The sequence below is a fragment of the Drosophila ananassae genome, chromosome 3L, assembly GCF_017639315.1.
Source record: "Drosophila ananassae strain 14024-0371.13 chromosome 3L, ASM1763931v2, whole genome shotgun sequence".
In the NCBI taxonomy this organism is placed as follows: Eukaryota; Metazoa; Arthropoda; class Insecta; order Diptera; family Drosophilidae; genus Drosophila; species Drosophila ananassae.
The window spans coordinates 10,928,710-10,949,466 of record NC_057929.1 but is presented as its reverse complement, the minus strand read 5'-3'; the positions used below and the strand labels follow the sequence as shown (position 1 = coordinate 10,949,466).

Sequence of the window (20,757 nt, the reverse complement as noted above, 5' to 3'; positions counted from 1 at the left end):
TATTTGTGGAAATTTGATTTTGTACAAAATGTTGGCAACAAAGATTAGTTGGTGCTGCTCCACATTCGCATTTTCCATGCGATTGGGCAAATCCCCAACTGTGAACCCGTACTTCGTATTCCTCGATCACTTCCGGAATAATCTTCAGAAGCGCGGCATTTGTCAATTGAAGCCCACGGTCATAAATAAAGTGGCTGGCATTAAATGGCGCAAAATGACTCCGGCTCAGAAGTCAGTGTTCATCGAAATTGCCCAGATAAATCGGTCAAGAATGAATACCACCATCCCGCGACTTGGTCTTCCTGTTGGTGGAGTTAAGCGGTGTCTTATTAAAAAAGTTCCACGGGCCGTCAAGGAGACTTTTTAAATTCTGTTTCAGTCACCGTAAAATCTTCATTTGATTGGAAAAAATTATCAAAAAAATAGAAAATTAAAAAAAAATATATTTGAATGACAAATGTCTTTGGATTCATGTATATTTCTAATCACCAAAGTATCAACGAACATTTTATTTTCCCGGCATTATTTTTAAATTGTCTCATGCATTTCAATACTTAAACATGGAACGTTACGCAACTCTGGCCAGAGACGTATGTTCACATGCTATACAATACTAATATATTGACGCATTTCTCAACACTGGCGAGTGGCAAAACATTTGCGACTGAAGTAAAATAAAGAAATTCAACGATTGTAAGATGAGTTCTGGTTTTGTAACAGAGGCAGAAGCAGCAGAAGCCCGCAAGAGACGTCAGGAAGAATGGGAGCGGGTACGCCAGCCGGAAGATCCCCTTGAACGGCCAGAGGAACCGTATGATGGAAGGTCTCTGTACGAACGCCTCAAAGACAACAAGACGAAAAAGGACATGGAGTACGAGGAAGCCCATAAATTGAGTATGTTATAGCGGCTTCTGTATAGAATTCATCTCCATTTACGATTTCCAAAATCAGAGAACCTTATTCGCGGCCTGGACGACGACGAGGTACAATTCCTAGAGCTGGTCGATGCCCACAAAATAAACACGGAGCGCCAGCAAATGCGCGACGAGGAACTCGAACTAAAGGACTTTCGTAATCGGGTCGAAAAGCTTCAGGAGGAGAGTGTCGATAAAGTAAACAAAAATGCCAACCATCATTCTCCATTTCAGTGCTAACCAGTTTTTTTTTGTGAAATCCACAGAAACTCCAGGCGGAGCTAAAGACCACAGCCAAATCAGCTGGCTCATCCGCAGGGCGCAATAGTCAAAAGTCTTTACTTGGCCAGGGCATAAAACGAAAAAATGGTGAACTTCCTACTAGCTCCAATAAAGTAGCCAAATCTGAGGAAAAACCAACCGCAGCTACCGCCGCCACTACCCTGATAACTGATAAGTACGACCAGGGAGCATTGAAGTGCGTCGCCGTGCTGCCTGGCATTGGCTCCTACACAGAGTCGAGCGACTCGGAAGCCAGCACGGATTCGGACGAACATGATCATTGCTCCAGAACGGATCTATGCGGCCGAAAAATACCCAAGAAGAAACAGTGCTCCGAGTAGGATAAACCATTTTATTGGGGTGCTTAAAACGAAGTCACTTTCCTTGAAAAACAGAAAATATAGCCTAGAACGTAAACATAGCGAATTACGCATCCTTCTTTTTGTTTCGATTCCTATTTTTAACGTTTGTCGTCTCGTAGAAATTACTTCCAATTTTCTTGCGTTTCTGGCTGCGCTCCAGAGCGCGCTTTTGTTTGGCTGTCAGTCGAGGAGCTTTGGCGCTGCTGGGGCCATCGTCATCGGAGCTGCCCGCCGCATCGTCAGAATCGCCGGGCTGTACCTTAGCCACACGGAATTTACCGGACGACGTGATGGCAAGCTGCTGGGTCTTCTTTGCCTTGGCCTTCTTGTGAACCACACGCTGCAGATCTTCGTTGTACTCGTCCTCGGAGTAAAAGTCGCTGGCTCCATCGCTTGACTCTTCCTCCTCGTCGCCGAGGTGATGGGCGCGAGCCTTCTTTCGAGCCGCTCGCTCAGCCTTCTGCTGCTCGAGAAGCTCCAGGTCAATGTGATCGAGTTCTCGCACATCCTTTTGCTCGTACTCCAAGCCAACCCGGATCTTTCTAAAGTCCTGGATTTGCTTGAACTCACGAGCCTTCTTGACAGACTCACTAACAAATGTAGGTGCCTCTGATTTGGCGTCCGCGTTAGGATCTTCGGGGGCCTCTTCGACTTCTTTCTTACCCTCCTGGGACTTGGGAATGGCAAATCCTTCTGGCGGCACGTAAAATGGCAATTTTCCTCGCTGCCAATCGTTGAGTACCATGCGAGCGGTTACCGTAACGTCCGGTTCACCTCCTTTAAGCAACTTGCCCGTTTTCTGGGCTAGCTGTTCCAGGAAGTGGGTTGACGTGTTCCACTGATCAATTTTATAGTTTTTGGCGATGTATTCGGGGCGCACCCGCTGTAAGACAGTTTCCACATAGTCTTCGGGATTTGTCACCAGCTCTACACGCACCACACCCTTAAGGACTTTCTCAGTGTCCGACTCTGCCGAGGGATACACAACGCCCGGACAATCAATTAGGAAGATACGTTTCATGAGCGTTATGTACTGCCACACTTTGGTTTCACCCGCAATCGGTGCCACATTGCACACCTTTTTCGACCGCAGGGCGTTGATAACCGATGATTTTCCAACATTTGGGTAGCCAATGAAGCCCACGCTAATCTGCTTTTTGTCCAAATGAAGTTTACCAAGCTGACGAAACAGATTTATGAGAGCACCTGGAAGCAAATTAATATCGATATTAATGATTTTTAAAGAGGATTCGTACACAATAGCTTACCTTTTCCAAAGGGATGCTGCAAGGATGCATGAAAGGCAATCGTCGGATATTCTGTACTTAAGATAGCCACCCAGCGCTGGGTAACCCATACGGGCACCAGATCCACCTTGTTCAGAATGAAGAAAAGGTGCTTGTGGGGCTTTTCTTTTCTGAGGAATTCCTCTATATACTTTGAGCGAGTGCCCATGGGATCGCGGGCATCCAGGACCTGAAGCAACACATCGGATGCATCGACCACTTTATGCAACTCATTCCAGATACGTTTACTTTGTCCAGCGCCGAATACCCAATCCCGGACAGCTTTTTTCTCTCCGGTATCCTCGCGGATTAGGTCCACATCCTTAGTGCAATCGTATTTCTCTGCCTGTTCATCGGCTACTTTAGTCAGATCCTCCAGATCTCTAACCTTCAGGCTAACCCGTTTGCGTTGCTTCTTGGGGCCGAAGGTACTGTCGAAACTTTCAGTGTCAAGCAAATGAACTCTCTTGTATTTGGCTGCCTCGTTGAGAAGAGTGACTGGCAACTGCGATGGCTTCATAATAACCTGATATGGATCCTTGACAGCCTTGCCGATCTCATCCTGAAACTTTTGCAGCGCTGTTTGTGAAATGACACGCGAGTTGCTGAACCACTTGGGAGTTGGTTCCACCCTAGCCATGGTGCCCGCTGGCAGGCGACCCTAAAATATACATTTTACATTTTAATTAGTTTATTTTTTTACAATTTATTTATTTAAATAGTAATGTAACATTTTTGAATAGCGCAAAATAACAAATTGATATATTTTATTGGAATAATATCGCATTTCTTGATAAGAATTATTATAAAATAATTTTAAAAATAATATTATTTTCCTCAACTCCATGGATTTAAGTTTAACGGATTTCTTGGGATGACATTTTTTGCATTGTTATCGAACTTTCCTGTTCGATAACACCGAACGATACATCGTCTTTGTTCTACAATCATCGTTCGACTTGCGAAGCAAGCACGTTTTTTACAAGGAATTCCAACCAAGGAATCGAATTAAATAATTTTTAAAGAAAGTCAGAAAAATTCGTAATGGAATCTCGAACCAATCAGTCTGTTTCGGCATCAGGCTCGTCGGATACTTCGTTGTCGCAGCAGATGAGACAGAACATCAGCAATATGAACGACCTGGTTGGAGAGTTGCAGTTGCAGGATCAACAACTAAATACCGGGCAAGAAGAGCAGTTCAACAAGGAGCGCCTGAACCTACTGCTCCAGCTGCAACAGGAGATGAGCTTCTACGCCACCATTCAGGAGAAGTTCGACGAGCATGAGAAGTCCATGCAGATGATCATTCAAGAGCTGCAGAATGAGCAGCAGGCGCTAAGCGAAGCGCTTGACGAGGCTCTGGCAGACAGCACGGACAATCTCGAAGATCTAAACAATGAAGTTAAGGACCTTAACAAGCAGCTGGGCAACTTGTCCGAGGACAACACTTGCGCCATCTGCCTCTTTCAGTGGACTACCGAGGGCGAACATTGTCTTGTCTCGCTAAGATGCGGCCACCTGTTTGGAAGAAAGTGCATTCGTAGAAGTGTACGCATGAATCACAAATGTCCGATTTGCCAAAAGAATGCTAATTGGCGTGATATTCGCAAAATTTACTGCTCGAGTGGCATAATGGCGTCTAACTCTGAAAATGAATCTACTGGCGCTAGTGGATATACTGCTGCTGGGACTAGTGGATATACTGCTGCTGGGACTAGGGGATATACTGCTGCTGGGGCTAGGGGATATACTGCTGCTGGGGCTAGTGGATATACTGCTGCTGGGACTATGGGAAGAAATATGTATTACGACAGCGACGATAGCTTTTAATATTAGTCCTTCTAAGTCTATCGAATATGACATAAGTTTTCGTTTTTTTTATGAATATCATTACAAATGGGATACAAAACACAAAATGAATTTGTGTGTATAACAAATGAGAAAGGAACTTTTAATATATGTTATAACGCAACGAATGCCAAACGAAACATGTCATTTAAATTTTTTTATTATTTAAGAAACAGTAAATTTTTGTTAAATACATATGTATAAAATCTCAGCAGCTAGAACTGCATACACATTATCAAAAAAATAAAAAACACTATTTTTTTATAAGTCTTCTAACAATTAATTTTTAAAAACGAATTTGATCCTCAATATATGTATTTTGTAAACAAATCCTTAAAGATATAAAACTTAATGGTCCTCAAGTGACGGAACTCACCTGGAAGGGAGCTGGAGTAAGGATCTTGCCAGTTCGGTCCCGCTTGGCCTTGAAATTGCGGTACATTTGTAGCCGCTTGATGGTTCCTTTGGTGCGGGGGTGGGCGACCCCTTTCAGCCCACTCTTGGGCCGCTCCGGATTCATCGAGTGATTGGAGTGGTTAAATCCCTGTGTTCGGGGCTTGCCCGGGGTGCTGCGAACCTTCGGCATGGTTATTTAGCGTGCCTTTATCCTCAAAAACGAAACAAAATGTAACTCCACGGCCCGCTCAAACCAAAACACACGTGTTTGGCTGAAACAGAAAAAAACAAAGGGATTTGTCACTTTACAAAACTGGACTGGCTGTTTTACAACACTTTTTCGTTGCAAAAGTATATGGACTGGTCACACTCGCCAACAGCATAGAAAACAAGTTTAAAGCCTGAATTCATGTTTGTTTTAAAATAATATTTACTTTTCAATACGAAATATAAATGCTTTTTTCAGGTTGACTCTCATTATAAAAGTTTGCTGCCATTATATTTTATTTTCGTGTGCAGACAGCGTTGTAAAAATGGTCTAAGCCAATCTCCAGATTGTTCTAATCATATGGCCTCCACTGTATCTGAAGCAAGCTGGTTTTATTTTATATCCGTGTGCATACACATCCGCTTGTACGGCCACGAGCTTCGGCTGCATTTAATAAAATTATAGAATCTGTTAAAAGCTTGAATTAGTCTAGCCAAGTAATAAAATGTAAATCGTTAAATTTGAAAGAATCGGTAGTGAGTAGTTCCAAAAATTCGAATAGTATTTCTTAAGCGCGACTTGAAGTTGCGTGTGCGAGTGTGTGCTTGCGATAGTGTGTATGTGTGCCTTTTGGAATGTTGCCCTGCACGAAATTCAAACCCAAATAGTGACCATCCTTGAGGCAAGCTTTTGCATACATTTGCGCGATGGATGAGCACACGTTGAACGACTTGTTGGAGTGCTCCGTTTGCCTGGAGCGTTTGGACACCACCTCAAAGGTTCTCCCCTGCCAACACACCTTCTGTCGCAAATGTCTACAGGTTAGTGCACAGGTCACCTCTCCTCGCCAACTATCCAAGCATCTAAATCTGATTTATCCACCATATAGGACATTGTGGCCAGTCAGCACAAGCTGCGATGCCCGGAGTGCCGCATCCTGGTCTCAGCCAGAATCGACGAATTGCCACCGAATGTATTGCTGATGCGTATCTTAGAAGGTAAGAGGATTCGCCCACGCCGAACTCATTTGCGACAGAAGCGCCTTCCTACGCTTGCGTTTGAAAGCTGGAATGCCTGACTAGTTGAGTGCGGCTGAGTGGATTTCGCAATTGAACCGCAACTGCTTGACAACTTGATCTCAAATATATTTATTATCTTCTAATAGGCATGAAACAAACTGCAGCTTCTGGGAAAGGGGACAACAAGGGCGAGGAGACCGAAATGGAACAGCCGAAGCCACCAGCAACGTCAAGTAGCCAACATCAGCAGTCGCCGCACCAAAATCAACCTTCCCAACAGCCCCCTCAGCCATCTCAGATTCAGCAAGTCAGACAAAAGCCGCGCCGATTTCTTCTGCCCCACGCCTATGCTCTCTTTGACTTCACCTCCACCGAAGCTACCGATCTGAAGTTCAAAAAGGGGGATCTGATACTGCTCAAACACCGCATCGACAACAATTGGTTCGTGGGCCAGGCGAACGGCCAGGAAGGCACATTTCCCATTAACTATGTAAAGGTGGCCGTGCCACTGCCAATGCCGCAGTGTATTGCTATGTATGACTTTAAGATGGGGCCCAACGACGAGGAGGGCTGCCTTGAGTTCAAGAAGAGCACGGTTATCCATGTACTTCGCCGGGTAGACCACAATTGGGCCGAAGGTCGTATCGGCCAGACTATTGGAATATTCCCTATAGCCTTTGTCGAACTAAATGCAGCGGCAAAGAAGCTACTCGATAGCTTAGTGATCAACCATCCACCGTGCCATCCGCCACAGCAGTCAGTGCAGCGCGCGTTGCCTCCTGTTCCAGTAATCGATCCCACCGTGCCTACCGAATCCAGTTCCGGCTCATCAAACGTCACGCCGGCCAGCAGCAATTCCAGCTCAACATCTAGCTCAAACAACTGCAGCCCCAGCCACCAGTCTTCGTTGCCGAATACGCCGCAGCATGTTGTGGCCTCGGGTTCGTCGTCAGTTCGATTTCGGGACAAAGGCGCTAAAGAAAAACGGCACTCCCTTAACGCTTTGCTTGGTGGTGGAGGTGCTCCTTTGAGCCTATTGCAAACCAATCGCCATTCCGCCGAAATTCTGAGCCAGCCCCATGAGCTCAGCCGTCTGGAGGTGGTCCCAAAGCCAACCAACGCTTCGCAATCCTCCCGTGTGCTGAAGACAACTGTTCAACAACAGTTGCCTCCCACCCTGCCCTGGGGATACTTGGCCCTATTCCCGTACAAACCTCGCCAAACGGACGAACTAGAACTGAAGAAAGGCTGTGTGTACATTGTCACCGAACGGTGTGTGGATGGCTGGTTCAAAGGAAAGAATTGGCTGGATATCACTGGAGTGTTTCCGGGCAACTACCTTACGCCCCTGCGGACTCGAGACCAACAGCAGTTAATGCACCAGTGGAAGTATGTTCCCCAAATCCCGGACACTCAACTATTGCATCCAACACAACAGCCAGGTGGCCAGGAAGTGCGGCTTAATAACATGCTGCCCATGCAGCCCCCTGATTTGCCTCCTCGACAGCAACAGTCCACCGCAAACGCCACAACCACTACTTGCTCGGTTTGGACAAAGCCAGTCGAAGCCTTGTTTAGTAGAAAATCGGAGCCTAAACAGGAAACGAGCGTAGCTCCAGCAGGGGCATCCAGCAGTACTTCATCCGGGGCAGTGGGTCTCATGCGGCGGTTAACTCACATGAAGACGAGGTCAAAGTCACCCGGAGCATCGCTTCAGCAAACAGCCAAGGAAGGCAGCAGTTCCACCGCTGAGAATCATGCTAAAAAGTCTGAGAAATTGCATCCAGTGCATGTTCGGTGAGTCTAACAGAGGTATAACCAAGATATTTTTTATTAATTAAGAGTATTATTATGTTGTAGGTCGGGTTCGTGTCCCAGTCAGTTACAACATAGCCAACCGCTCAACGAAACGTCAATTTCAACAACAAGCTCCTCCACAACCGCCTCCCAACAGCAACAGTTCGTAGCCAAGCCAATAGCTTCCACTGCCGCCGCTAACAATGTCTCTTATGGTTCCCAACGCGTTAAGGGCAACAAGGATCGTCCTCAATTGATTTGGTAGGCCCAATGCTATTTAGCATTAATACTATGTAAACTAATTCTTTTATCTTATAGTGCCCGGCAATCTTTGGATGCAGCCACATTTCGAAACATGTACAGTAACGCGGCCAACTCGCCACCGCCTCCAGCTGCAGCCGTAGCGCCAGCCATTTATGCAGGAGGACAGCAGCAGTTGGGAGGACAATCGCAGCTGCACGCCAACATGATCATTGCTCCTAGCCATCGCAAGTCCCACAGCCTGGATGCCGGTCATGTGCTATGTCCCAGCAACAATGTAATTACAGAGGCCGCAATCAAGGCGAGCGCCACCACAAAATCTGCCTATTGCACAAGAGAAAGGTATGCTCTTTGCGAACAAACAGTCCACTTTATACTTAATTTGTATTTATTTTTTAGCCGCTTTCGGTGCATTGTACCGTATCCTCCAAACAGCGACATTGAACTGGAACTACACGTGGGCGACATCATCTATGTGCAGCGCAAGCAGAAAAACGGCTGGTACAAGGGCACTCATGCCCGAACCCATAAGACTGGACTCTTTCCAGCATCCTTTGTCGAGCCCGATTCTTAGATCCTTTGGACCGGTCGATTTGGGCTTCCAATTTTCTTATTCCTGATTCTTTTTTTAAAAAAGATATCGGCTTGAACTCTTCCACTCTCGAATACGAAGCTCGCTGTACTTTTTATACGAACTTTAATCAAAATAGGCTAGCATTAATGTAAGACTTAAGCGAAAAGTGACTTAAGCCCTTTAGCGATTAACTAGCTAGCGAAAACGAAATGATTCTGTAACCATTTAACAGATTCTAAGCTGTACGAAGTTACTTGTAATATACGATTTTCAGTAATAACCCGTACGTAGTTTTAACTTAATTTATTCACCAAGCAAAACAGTAATTCCATATACAAGCGACTAAACTTAGGGGGATGCAGATTTACTCGCTCTTGTCGAACTTGGAGCCATAGATGGGCACGTACTGGAGGATCAGCTTCCAGTCGGTGTAGTAGAGCAGGGCCAGACCAGCAGCTCCACCGAATCCTGCGCCAGATCGCACGCTGAAAATATTAAAAATACATAAATTGTTTTTACATTCTCATATTCCTTGTGATTATGCAATGGGTCGCAGTTTTATGAAGTGCCCTTGAATGTTGAATCCCTTTCTGCAGGATCCATGGTTACATTTAAAACTTACAAGGAAGATGCGATCTCAGCGTGCTTCTTGCCAAAGGGTACTCGGAAAACCATTTTTATTGGATATAATTATTTTTCCTCGCCAAAAGATTCGATGCAATGGCCGTAATCGTGTGTCTAAAAAATACCAAAAATAGCTAATTACGCCATCGTTTTACAGCACTGCATATTTGCTTTATTCAACACTCAAAATTGGTCGTAAGAAATTTGTCATCAATCAAATAAACATTTAAATTGGCTTAGATATTATAAAATATCAAAATGAAAGTGTCTATTTTCGGTGAACTAAACACATTCGAGCTGTTTGTCCTGTGCACCTTGATACCGGCTGTTTTCGTATATCTGTGGTCCTTAATTTCGGGAGATATGAAGGTAGGGCCTGAACTCTTATCAGCATTATGATTAATAATCAATTTAATTTTTTTCCTTTAGAACTTCAAGGCCAGCAAACTGGCCTACTCTGTTTACACGGCAAAGGATCCAATTAATTGTTACCAGGATTATGTTGCGGAAAAACAAAAAGATACTTAGACGAATCTTTTTAGATTGACTATGCTGAAATATAAAATTAACCGTGTAAATAGCTTTTCAATCCCAATGTTAAATAATAAAGTGGTTCATGTTGGAAGCCCCATTTAATTTATCTTATAAATTAGTCTTTCTCTAAATGTAAACAAAACAAATGGTTATTTTTCCATATGATTCACGCTTTTCTTACCGCACTTGGTCACACCCACTTCCTTGTGGTGTTTTTCCGTCTGCTTGCAACAGCCTTACTGGACAGCTAAACAGCGATTTTGTACAACTTTTAATTGTTAATATTTTTGGCGAGTCTTTTGGCAATAAGAAACAGTGCAGTGCAGCAAAGCATTAAAGCACGCCCAGGTGCCCATCCGCACTAGTAGCCACAGCCATCCAAGAGTACGGGATCCCCTTCTCAATAACATAAACAAAGGCGACAATTACTACGCAAAAAGGAAACAAAAACAATGTCGGAAACATACGGTTTGTCATAACACGAATAACTAATTAATGACAGTCACTAATTAAATGTGTTGCGGGTCTCTTGGGCGCAGATTACCTGTTCAAATTTCTGATCATTGGGAGTGCTGGCAGTGGCAAAAGCTGTCTATTGCATCACTTTATCGAGAGCAAGTGTAAGTACGATTCTAAAAATGTCCTGATCCGATTAAAATTAATGTTTCGCTGAACAGTTAAGGATGATAGTTCGCACACGATTGGAGTGGAGTTTGGCTCTCGTATTGTTAACGTGGGCGGCAAGTCGGTGAAGCTGCAGATTTGGGATACTGCCGGACAGGAGAGATTTCGCTCTGTAACCAGGTCGTACTATCGAGGAGCTGCCGGTGCTCTTTTGGTATATGACGCCACATCGAGGGACTCGTTCAACGCTCTCACAAATTGGCTGAATGATGCCAGGACCTTGGCCAGTCCGAATATCGTCATACTTCTGGTGGGAAATAAAAAGGATTTGGAGGAGGCAAGGGACGTCACTTTCTTGGAGGCAAGCACTTTCGCCCAGGAGAATGGTACGTACTGTAACGATACTTCTCCTCCAATTTTAACTCTTGAAACTTGATAGAGCTAATCTTCTTGGAGACGAGCGCAAAGACAGGCGAGAACGTGGAGGAGGCATTCCTTAAGTGCTCTAAAACCATCCTGGCCAAAATTGAGACGGGCGAACTGGACCCGGAACGAATTGGGAGCGGAATCCAGTATGGTGGAGCAGCTTTGCGCAATTTACAGACCCGACAGCGTAGCATCAACAAACCGGATTGCACCTGTCGCGTATAAATCGCGCGACAATTCATGTTTATTTCAATAAGCGAGCAAATTAATCTCTATTTTATCTCAACCCGTAATGCGCCACCGCATTCCACCCTAGTTCATATTTTTTGTGTGTGTGTCCCATTGAGTTTGTTTTAGTTTGTATTGTCTCTGATAGATTAATCATTCCAAATGTAAGCTTACAGTGCTTCTTTTATTTTACTATAATCTACTATATCCCTTGATTTTCATTGATTACTCAAATTGTTACTTACTTTAGTTTTTAATTCGAGAAGCACTAAAGATCCTATGCCTAAGAGCCACCGCTCGCTCGCATGCAACAACGAAAATGGTTTGGATAGCCAAAGAACGAGGGCACTTGGATGGAAAAGGGAGTAGAGAATGCACCCAGCATTTTTATTGTAAATAAGTGGCGTTCGCGTCGTTGACGATGTCGCCGATTGTAAATCTAACTCAAGTATGCACGCGGTAAATAAAAACGCATAACCATAACAATAAATTGTTTTATTAAAAGCTTCGTGAATAAGAGAGTATTTCATAAACCAGCGAAAAACAAGAAGGAATACAAATTTTGTATAAAAATAGAGATTTCATATAAAATATTACATATATAAAAAAATTTATAATTGATTTGTCAAAAGGCGCTTTAACGGATTTTTTCAAAATTGAATGAGACTCTCTGGCTCATGCAACTTGGAATAAATCCGTGCCAAGGGCAATTGACATTGAAAACCGTCCAGTTTATGCATCACATTTGGCCAACTTCTGGAGGGCGTGCTTGGCAGCCGCCAGTTTGGCCTGTTGTTGGTTACTGCCGAACCCGTACACCTTTATTGACTTTTCCATGCAGGTAAACTGGCAACTAACCATTACCATACCCTGTTCAATGCATGGTCCACTATAAATTGGGGACGCAAGCTTGTGCTCGTTGAGCTGTCGTATCGGGTTGATGGGAACGTTTCGGGTGAATTCCTTGATTTCGGGCTTGAAAAGATTGTAAATAACCTGCCAGGTGCGATGGAGGTCCCTGCAGTCGAGATACACTGCTGCAATGAGAGCTTCTAGCACGTCTCCCAGTGCTTTGGGTACATCCACGTTCTGGGACATGTTGTAGTCCCCTTTCGTTGGAACACCATTATTTTCTTCACTTTCAGTGGTTTCGTCTATCTCCATAGATTTAACCTCGCCATCCACGTCCAATGGGGTGGTATCGTTCTCTTCGAGAAGAATCCTCACATGATTGGTGACCCTATGGTTTTGAGTCTCTTGGAACTGGACAAAGCTGGCAATGGCCTCTGAGAGCAGGGCATTCTCGGCCAGGATGAACAAGTGAATCTTGTGCCGCACACAAATACAGGCCAGGGTCGTGTTGTTCACCAGGGCTGATCGCAAGTCTGTCAGCTGTCCGGGAGTCATCTTGGTATTGTTCTCGAAAATATAACCGGATATGAGGAAATCGAGTATGGCATCACCAATGAACTCCAGCTGCTGGTAGCAGCCAGTAATCCGATTGGTGGGATACGAAGGATGGGTGAGAGCCTGCAGAAGATAGCCACGATCTTTGAAGGTGTAGCCCAGGTTCTGCTCCAAATTCGCATGATTTATCAAAAAGCTATCGATTTCGGTGGTGCTGACATTCGTTCGCATGTTGGCGCCGCCCAGTCTGAGGTCCAGCAATTGGGTTAGCGGCTTGCCGATGTCCGCCTTGCAGATACCAAAGTACTCCAGCATCCGAAAGCCGTGGGTCAGGCCATAGTTCTTCACAACGACACCCAAGAGCGCCTCCAGCGTATCGGCAACAACCTTATCCGCAATATTAGCCCGGCCGATGCAAAAGTTTAGCTCGGCAGAGAAATCTGTGTCGGCGTGATGGCTGCTCATATTCTTCCGACAGCCATCCATGAACGTGCTCAATGTTGACTCGCTGCAAGTGCCCGTGATTAGTGACTCCTCATCGGTGAGCGTTAGGTCCCTCAGGTTATGCGGACCCACCAGCTTCGCCACATCGGGTTTATTGTTCCACAAAGCCAGGACATTGCGTGGCAAACTCACTCCCGGCGGTATCCATGTGTATTTTGGGGTGAACAAGGAAGAGCTTATCCTCGTGGGAATGTCCGTTTCGCTTAGGCAATACAAAAGGTTCCTGTTGGATACCAGCTTGGACTTGACCTGCGTGAGTGTACCCTCATTCCAATCGGCATACCTGTTGGCTAGGTACAGCGAACCGCTCATTTTCAAAAACGAGTCGCCCAACATCTCCAGCCGCTCCATGTCAAACACATCGGCACTGCCCGAGGTGGTGATGGCAGCCAGGAATTCGCTCTGCTCGGCGGCAGTGATATGCTCGTTTGACATACTCTTCTGCAGGATCGACAGGTAGCTCACATCCTGATGCACTTGGGGCTTAAAACCACTAGCTGGCATCAATGCTGGAAGGTTTTCTTTCACCACATCTGTGCTTCTGACATCGTAGATGCTTCCCAATGGAATTTTAAATTGGTTTTCCGACCAATATTCTTTATCAGCGTATTCCATTTCTTCCAGCCGTTTCACAAAGCCAGAGGTAAACTGGTAGTAGTAGGACAGCTCTACGGGATAGGCGGTCATTAGGTTACGCGAGATGTCCGTCGGTTCCATGTAATCCTGCCATTTGTTCGCCAAGTCGGTGATCTCCAACTTTGCCAAGGACTCTTCAAGGGGCTTTGTTTTCATGGGCTCCAGCAGGGAGCGCTGCTCCTTAAAATCATCATCGGCCACGGCATTGCCTAACGGATCAACATTCCTCTTTAATGACCAATCAATATCCACGGGCCTGGGCTTGTAATCGACTCCGTTTATTGGCAAGTGTTGAAGGCCCAGGTATGCGTTGAATCGCTTTCGCAGAGCCTCAGCGTGAAGCAGAAAGTGAAGACGTCGCAGAATGCTGGGTAGGAATATCATCTTTAGCCAAACATCGCCAGGGAAATCAAAATTGAAGGTCAGCTCCGGTATAAGCACCACCTTCGCCCGGGCCTTGCTCTGGGCGGAGGATTTGCCTCGCTGCTGGACATAGAAGTTTAGCTGCTCTGTCAGCTCACGTACTTCAATCAGGAACTGATCCTTATGCACTACATCACCGATGTGGTTGCTATACTTCGACATGGTAAAGGTATAGTAAGTCTTGTCCTGGTGGTTCTTTTCCATGTAGCTGTATGGTGTGAGATCTCGGTGCACCTTGGTGACCAGCATCCGCTTCTCCTCATAGTTAGAATACCACTGGGTCACAATTTTTCCCTCAAAGTCTTCGGGACACGGGGGTGGTGCCTCCTTTCGCTGCTGCACACTGGACTTTTTGACTTCCGGCAGGCTTTGGAACTTGGTGACCAGTGGCCAGTCGATAACCTCAGCCTTTGCTGCACCCACAGCCAAAGGTACCACCAGATACGAATTCTCCCTGGCGAGTCGATCGAAAACGAAGAACGGCTGCCAAATGCGCAGTATACTGCGGAAAATTGTAACATGGAACTGCTGCAGAAGCTCCACCTTGATGTCACTATCGAGTACTATCTCACGAGGCTCCGAAGCGACACGGACATGAAGTTTTCCCTGATTGCAAAATAGTGGCATTTCCGCTAACCTGGGCAGCTTGTTCCGCAGCAGCAGTGCATAGTTCCGAGGCGTCTGCAGGTTGTCATAAACGTGTTCCGTGTAGTCATTGCGCTCGAAATGTGGCTCCAGGAAGATCTCGTAGGCGTAGCAGACCTCGCCAACCCGCGGCATGGCATCCATGAATTCCTCCGGACAGCCAGTCCTATAGGTACGCACTTGATTTTCCTTTTCTTTGCTAGTCTTTGTCACTGTACATGAAATGCTCATTATAATGACGGAATAAACCATTTCAAGTTAAACTTAGACTCACCATCATCACCGTACTTTTTCCAGTGTTCAAAGTGGACATCAGCAATGGCAGCTACCCGCTCCTTCGCCGTAATGGGCAGGAATTTTTCGCCGAGTTCACCGAGTTCATAGAGCAGCTTGCAGGCGTTGAAGGCGGCAGATACTTTGGCAGATTTGACGCAGTCCATGGGATAGCTCTACAAGACAGGAGAGTTAATGATTATCTTTCAGTTTATAAAGCTCCAAAGTTTATCAAGCTTACATAGATCGTATCCTTTAGACTAGATGTGAGTGGCAAGACAATAGAAACGACTTGCTTATATTCGGCACTTTTGCCAAAACGTTTTACCCGTTCCTTGGGTTCCACTAAATTAATCCATGGGACTACAAAACCGAACGCATCCGAAGGCAAACTCTGACAGTAGCGGTGGAGAAGGATTAGGGCATTACTGGCCAGTAAAATGGAACCATGCTCATTTTTAAATGGAGGAATGATGTCCTGGAAGTGTTCGGTAATCTCGTTGGGCAGCGGTAGAGCCCGCTCCAAGACACGACCCTTTAAATATTCGGAAATATCGGAGTGAGCCTGACGATATTGACCAATCTGCTTCGAAACCTCTCCTGTATTAGCATCCGCGGAAAAAATAATAAAGACTGCTTCCTTGGATCGTGCACGACCCTTAGTTTGAACGTACATGTTGAAGGTTTTCAGGCTGTCAAGGATAAGGACATAATTGCACGCTTGTACATCGATACCCTCTTCCAGGACACTGGAGCATATCATCAGATTGGCCTCGCCATCACGAAACTGTTGAATGGCCTAAAGAAGAGTTCCAAAGAACAGTGAGAATAGTGTACAATTTAATGTAGTCCACCAAACACGTACAGATTTTTGGAATTTTCCCTCCAATACGGATTCAAAGTCCTGGGAAATCGAATTTCGTCCCACCATAAACTGCGGCACCAGCACATCACGCAACTCTGGAGTGGCTTGAATGAAGTGCAACACCAGCCCAAAAATGCATTTAGCCGTGTAGCGTCGCTCCACAAATACCAGACAACAGATATCCTTCGGTTGCTTTCCAGCGAATGTCTGCTTAAGATACTGCAGAAATCGTTGCACCTTCGGGGTTGAGAAGTTCATAATAATTTCATAGGTATTGGTCTTCTCATCAGTCTCATCGTCATCGTCCACCAGGTCGCGCAGTTTCCTCACCAAGATGTGGCGGATCTGGTCGCACATGGATATGGCCGCTCTATACATTGTTTTGAGGGAAATGGTCTCCGCTTGGCGTTTCTTCACCTCAAACTCAACGCTGAGCGAAACAATTGCAATGGAGGCGGCATATACTCCGTACTCCACCATCTGGAACTTGAAGTCGTTGAAGAGCGCTTTTATGGCACTCTTTTTGTGCGGATCCCGCAGGTTCATCAGTCCCTTCGATCTTCGCTGAGGCTGAACGCCAATATCCAATTGGTCCAGGACTGCAAAGAAATTAAAAATCATTCTTTCGACATCTGCGACAAGCGAATACTTTTGGCATTGTGCGGGATATTGTATCATGTACTCCTTGGGCTTTGTTGAATGTCTGAAAAATAAAAAAATTATTAATTATTGTGAGTCGTTTGAATCGGTTTATTCTAGGCATTACAGCATCACATTCTCCAGATCAGCGGTGTCCGATACTGTAATGATGTTTCCTCTGTAGGTGGTCTCCAGGTCCTTGAGTCTTCTGGCCACATTCTTCACCTCATTGCCCTTGATCAGCACTCCGGTTAGGCCCACAACTCGAGGCAGTTCATTGCTCGACCCGTAGAGGAAAAGGCGCATAAACTCATGGAAGGGATGATGGCCCGTGCCGTGATGGCATTCGTCAATTATAACGATGCTCACAGACTTTAGTTCCATGTGCCGCTGGGTGAAAACGTCCAGCATCACCTGAGCCGTTCCCACCATAACCTTATCAAATTGAAATGGTTTAGTTTTCTCAATTAAAAAGCATTATAGATTGAGATTATCAGATTAAATGAGATAAAAATACCTATATGAGATTAAAATACTTTACAAAATCATTTGAGAAAGAGCCTTCGTGGTGAAATTGGATTCAAGGGCCAGTCAATACATATAGACAAGACGTATGGGCTGCAGCCACGTAATCATATTTTTTAGAACCCGACACTATACGCCAAGAATAGCTTAACTCAAAAGATCAATCATAGGATTCGAAATGAATGTCTCAAATGAACAAATTTTAATAATTTCATTCCGATATCTTTTTATTGAATTTTGAAAAGAAAATATAAAATGTAATGTGGGAGATGAATGAATTGTTTCCAGTGTAATTCAAAACTTACTTGCTTATCTCGGATTTCAGTCTCCCACTGGCCCCTTGGCCAGTCGTCTACACCCTGCTCCCCCACATAGAATCCAACCTTGAGATTGGTGAAGCGCTTTATTGCCACAGCCTGCTGGCGGGCCAGCTCCACCGTGTTGCACATAAATATGGCCCGCTTGCCGCCGTCTTCAATAGTCCTGTTGAAGGTAAACAAAATTGAAGAAACTGATCCGATGACTCACATACTGTATGTGTACTCACTTGTCCATATCTTGGGAGAATCGTTTAAGGGCCAATATCGCCACGAAAGTTTTCCCGGAACCGGTGGGCAAGTAAATAATGCCATTCTGCCTGGTAATGTGATCCACCAGACGCAGTTGGTAGCTGCGAGGCTGCAGGGAATACATTTCTTTTAGTTGCCCAATCATCCCGAAAAAAAACTTAATACTCAGCACCCACCTTTATTTCAGCGGCCTCCGCGTCCTGACTTCTCATTATTTCCATTGAAACTTTACTTTTACTTTAAACACTTTAAAATAAAAATTCAGAATTTTTTTCTTTGTTTTTAGGCTGTACTGCATTCGTCGGCGTTCTGTCAAAGACTGAGACGGACGAACAATCACTTGGTACCAGAATGACTTTTCATGTGACGTGGCTAACCTGCTGTGATGATAAAAGGGGAAGTTCACAAAACGGAAATCGGGGAAGTACCAGGAATTCGAAAATACACTTGGAGGCTTTTGCGCACAGGTATAGAGTGATAAGCAAACACCTGTATTTTATGATATTGGATAGCCTTAATTTGAAGAGCTCAGCTCTGAGTCCAGGTTCGATAGTATTAATGTTGGTTTGACCAATATACACATTTAGACTGCTAGGCACTAAGTTTTAAACTTTAATGTCAGGGAATTCACATTTATTCAACAAAAGTTCACAAAATAGCAACACAACCGGCTCCAGTGTGACCAATACCTGCTTGACGCACATTACTTTAGGTAGAAAAAAACTTTCAAAGTTCATTTAAAGATTAAATTTTACATAATAGATTATCGCTTATATTAACCTCGGAGATTAGTTCTTATCAGCCAATTAACCATTTATTATTTTTAAAAGCAACCGCCCAATTTGTCTATATTTCTAATTTGTGTTGGTATTTCTTATGTAGAGTTACACTTATATTCCGGTAGAGGGCGCCAAGCCAGTTTCAGTTTTGGTTGTGAAAATGGATAAATGGCTTAAAGGGGGTCCGTGTAGCGGGCTCAGGAAATCTATTTTTTTCATCATTTATTTTAAAACAAGTTAAGAAAAGAGGTGTTAAGTTAATTTCGAAAATTTGAAATAGTTTTAAAGATAAAGCAGTTAGAAGGTGGAACAGTTTGTTTGAAGAAGTTTAAGAACATTTTGGCAGGAGTTGGTATTTACAACGGTGGAACTCAGGTGTTACATAATATTTATAGTTTAAAATCTATATTTATATGGCTTAAGTATATATTAATAAGTAATTATAATTTGAAAGCTCTACCTATTTTCTGAAGGCAGGAAAAAACTCTAAAAAACCCGCTAAAAACAGGACGTTAAATAGTAAGATTAAATAATATTTAATTGTTAATTAAAATTGTTTGCCTTAAACTTAAAAACATATTCGTTTTATTGTTAAAATGTATTTTAATATTTGAAAGACTAAACATAGACTGCTATGCTTTTCAGAAACAAAAAATGAGTAAAAACTGGGTTTTAAATAAAAACAAATGCAGTTTTCAAGTCCAGTTCCATTGCTTATCGATTTCGAAGACAAAGCGGCAACCCAATCAATAAAGACCCAGACCCATGGACCGATTAAAATTAGATCAAAGTCACTGAAGTTAATGACGTATAAAAAGTGCCCCTAAACACATGGACACAGATAAACATTCGTACCACGATTTAGAGGGGTTAACTGCCGTTCATCGAGCACCACCCCTCAGGACTCAACAGGTGGATGGGTGGGTGGCGATGCCCAGTGACCTTAAAACCTAATTTTAACCACCTTTTTCCGTTTCATACTCAAACGTGTTTGAACAAATTTTCCAAAAACAAAAATTAATTTTATTTTATAGAATTTCAAAGCTGAGATTAATTCATTTTATTATTAAGCCATAATACTATTTAAGGGAGTGGGCCCGCTGTTTGTTTGTGTGCGTTTGTCGAGTGCAGTTTGAAATTCAAGTTGCCTAATAACTTAAAACCCCAAGCAGCTTTAATGGCCATAATTCGTCTTGGCCAATGCTGCCGCAAGAAGAAGAACTAGTGCCCAAAGGTGCCCAGGAGTGTCATGGGTGTTGTTGCTGCCGCACTATTGACATTATTGATGGAAATTCTTTTGTGTTAAAAAAATAGTAAAGAACGAACGATGAAAGTAAAACTCCAAAAGAGAAAATCGAACTTCCAATACACTTATATTTCTTCATTTTTGTTCATAAAATTAATAGTTCTGGTCTTTGATTTAAAACATATTTCTTGAATTTTATTTATATATTATATTAAATAGTATTTTTTAAGCTCTTATAAATTTTAAATACTTGAAATTATAGTTTTTAAAGTAAATTGGTTTAAAAAGAAGCAACGCTGCTGTTTACTCTTTCTTAGCAGCAAATGAAAGCCCAACGTTGACGTCGCTTATGTGGACAGGTGCTCGGTAGGTGCCCAGGTAAATTCAGGTGTGTGTGCGTGTGTTTGCCTCCGTTTTCATTTGCCGCCCGCCACAGCCCAGCCTGAGCCGCCGTCTGTTTCGAATGCAACCCGTACCCATACCACTACCAATACTAATGCCAATACCCATAACCAGATACCCAAAGCCTAAATAGCCTCCGACTTCTGGGCCCAGACGAACAGTTATGCAAATCAAGAAGAGGCGCACCTCCTCCTTTGACTCCGACTCCCCCTCTTCTAACTTTGTTTTTCTCCCACTCGAGAGCTTTAGTTTTTTTCTTTGTGTATTTAGCGCCTAATACCCAAGTTTATGTCGCTTAATTATAGACCTTAAGCAGCCGCTTCAAACCGTTGACTTAACATGCTAATCGGCCATCCCATCCCTATCCCCTGCCCATCCTGCCAGTATCGGATGACCTTCTTCTGATCTGAGACGCCACCCGGGGCCCAAAATAGGGATACAATCATGGGCCTACTGGAAAT

The 20,757-nt window shown here is 44.1% G+C and overlaps 9 protein-coding genes across 10 annotated transcripts; 6 read left to right on the top strand and 3 right to left on the bottom strand.

Annotated features, from left to right (window-relative positions):
• Positions 1–28: 28 nt before the first annotated feature.
• Positions 29–367, top strand: LOC123257231. Its single transcript, XM_044715427.1, has one exon. It carries the CDS (start codon positions 29–31, stop codon positions 365–367), a length of 339 nt encoding a protein of 112 aa, XP_044571362.1.
• A 330-nt stretch (positions 368–697) lies between these two features.
• Positions 698–1,622, top strand: LOC6494507 (PSME3-interacting protein). Its single transcript, XM_001960168.4, has 3 exons — positions 698–894; positions 952–1,112; positions 1,181–1,622. Exons 1-3 carry the CDS (start codon positions 699–701, stop codon positions 1,535–1,537), a joined length of 714 nt encoding a protein of 237 aa, XP_001960204.1. The 5' UTR covers position 698; the 3' UTR covers positions 1,538–1,622.
• LOC6496090 (nucleolar GTP-binding protein 2) lies at positions 1,535–5,409 on the bottom strand. The gene is made up of 3 exons (XM_001960166.4): positions 5,069–5,409; positions 2,827–3,505; positions 1,535–2,764 (listed from the first exon to the last, which is right to left on the bottom strand). The coding sequence occupies exons 1-3, from the start codon at positions 5,276–5,278 to the stop codon at positions 1,623–1,625; spliced, it is 2,031 nt and encodes a 676-aa protein (XP_001960202.1). The 5' UTR covers positions 5,279–5,409; the 3' UTR covers positions 1,535–1,622.
• Positions 3,545–4,960, top strand: LOC6494508 (E3 ubiquitin-protein ligase rnf8-B). The gene has a single exon (XM_001960167.4). The coding sequence runs from the start codon at positions 3,889–3,891 to the stop codon at positions 4,672–4,674; it is 786 nt and encodes a 261-aa protein (XP_001960203.1). The 5' UTR covers positions 3,545–3,888; the 3' UTR covers positions 4,675–4,960.
• Positions 5,410–5,587: 178 nt separating the features above from the next.
• On the top strand, positions 5,588–9,227 carry LOC6494509 (E3 ubiquitin-protein ligase SH3RF3). Its single transcript, XM_001960165.4, has 6 exons — positions 5,588–6,117; positions 6,186–6,294; positions 6,462–8,112; positions 8,176–8,373; positions 8,431–8,715; positions 8,773–9,227. The coding sequence occupies exons 1-6, from the start codon at positions 6,004–6,006 to the stop codon at positions 8,945–8,947; spliced, it is 2,532 nt and encodes an 843-aa protein (XP_001960201.1). The 5' UTR covers positions 5,588–6,003; the 3' UTR covers positions 8,948–9,227.
• Positions 9,228–9,235: 8 nt separating this feature from the next.
• LOC6496089 (cytochrome b-c1 complex subunit 10) lies at positions 9,236–9,712 on the bottom strand. The gene is made up of 2 exons (XM_001960164.4): positions 9,570–9,712; positions 9,236–9,432 (listed from the first exon to the last, which is right to left on the bottom strand). Exons 1-2 carry the CDS (start codon positions 9,620–9,622, stop codon positions 9,312–9,314), a joined length of 174 nt encoding a protein of 57 aa, XP_001960200.1. The 5' UTR covers positions 9,623–9,712; the 3' UTR covers positions 9,236–9,311.
• An 84-nt stretch (positions 9,713–9,796) lies between these two features.
• On the top strand, positions 9,797–10,202 carry LOC26514272. Its single transcript, XM_014908508.3, has 2 exons — positions 9,797–9,940; positions 10,001–10,202. Exons 1-2 carry the CDS (start codon positions 9,830–9,832, stop codon positions 10,097–10,099), a joined length of 210 nt encoding a protein of 69 aa, XP_014763994.1. The 5' UTR covers positions 9,797–9,829; the 3' UTR covers positions 10,100–10,202.
• LOC6494510 (ras-related protein Rab-4B) lies at positions 10,044–11,869 on the top strand. Its single transcript, XM_001960163.4, has 4 exons — positions 10,044–10,573; positions 10,645–10,725; positions 10,783–11,115; positions 11,169–11,869. Exons 1-4 carry the CDS (start codon positions 10,558–10,560, stop codon positions 11,378–11,380), a joined length of 642 nt encoding a protein of 213 aa, XP_001960199.1. The 5' UTR covers positions 10,044–10,557; the 3' UTR covers positions 11,381–11,869.
• On the bottom strand, positions 11,864–18,578 carry LOC6496088 (endoribonuclease Dicer). 2 transcript variants are annotated; one of them, XM_032450620.2, is made up of 9 exons: positions 18,247–18,578; positions 18,046–18,188; positions 17,848–17,978; positions 17,606–17,783; positions 16,903–17,210; positions 16,137–16,839; positions 15,513–16,070; positions 15,273–15,447; positions 11,864–15,210 (listed from the first exon to the last, which is right to left on the bottom strand). In XM_032450620.2, exons 2-9 carry the CDS (start codon positions 18,088–18,090, stop codon positions 12,116–12,118), a joined length of 5,193 nt encoding a protein of 1,730 aa, XP_032306511.1. In that variant the 5' UTR covers positions 18,091–18,188; positions 18,247–18,578; the 3' UTR covers positions 11,864–12,115. The 2 variants fall into 2 exon arrangements, with proteins under 2 accessions (XP_032306511.1, XP_001960198.2); XM_001960162.4 differs by having other exon boundaries at positions 18,046–18,249; positions 18,359–18,578.
• Positions 18,579–20,757: the final 2,179 nt, after the last annotated feature.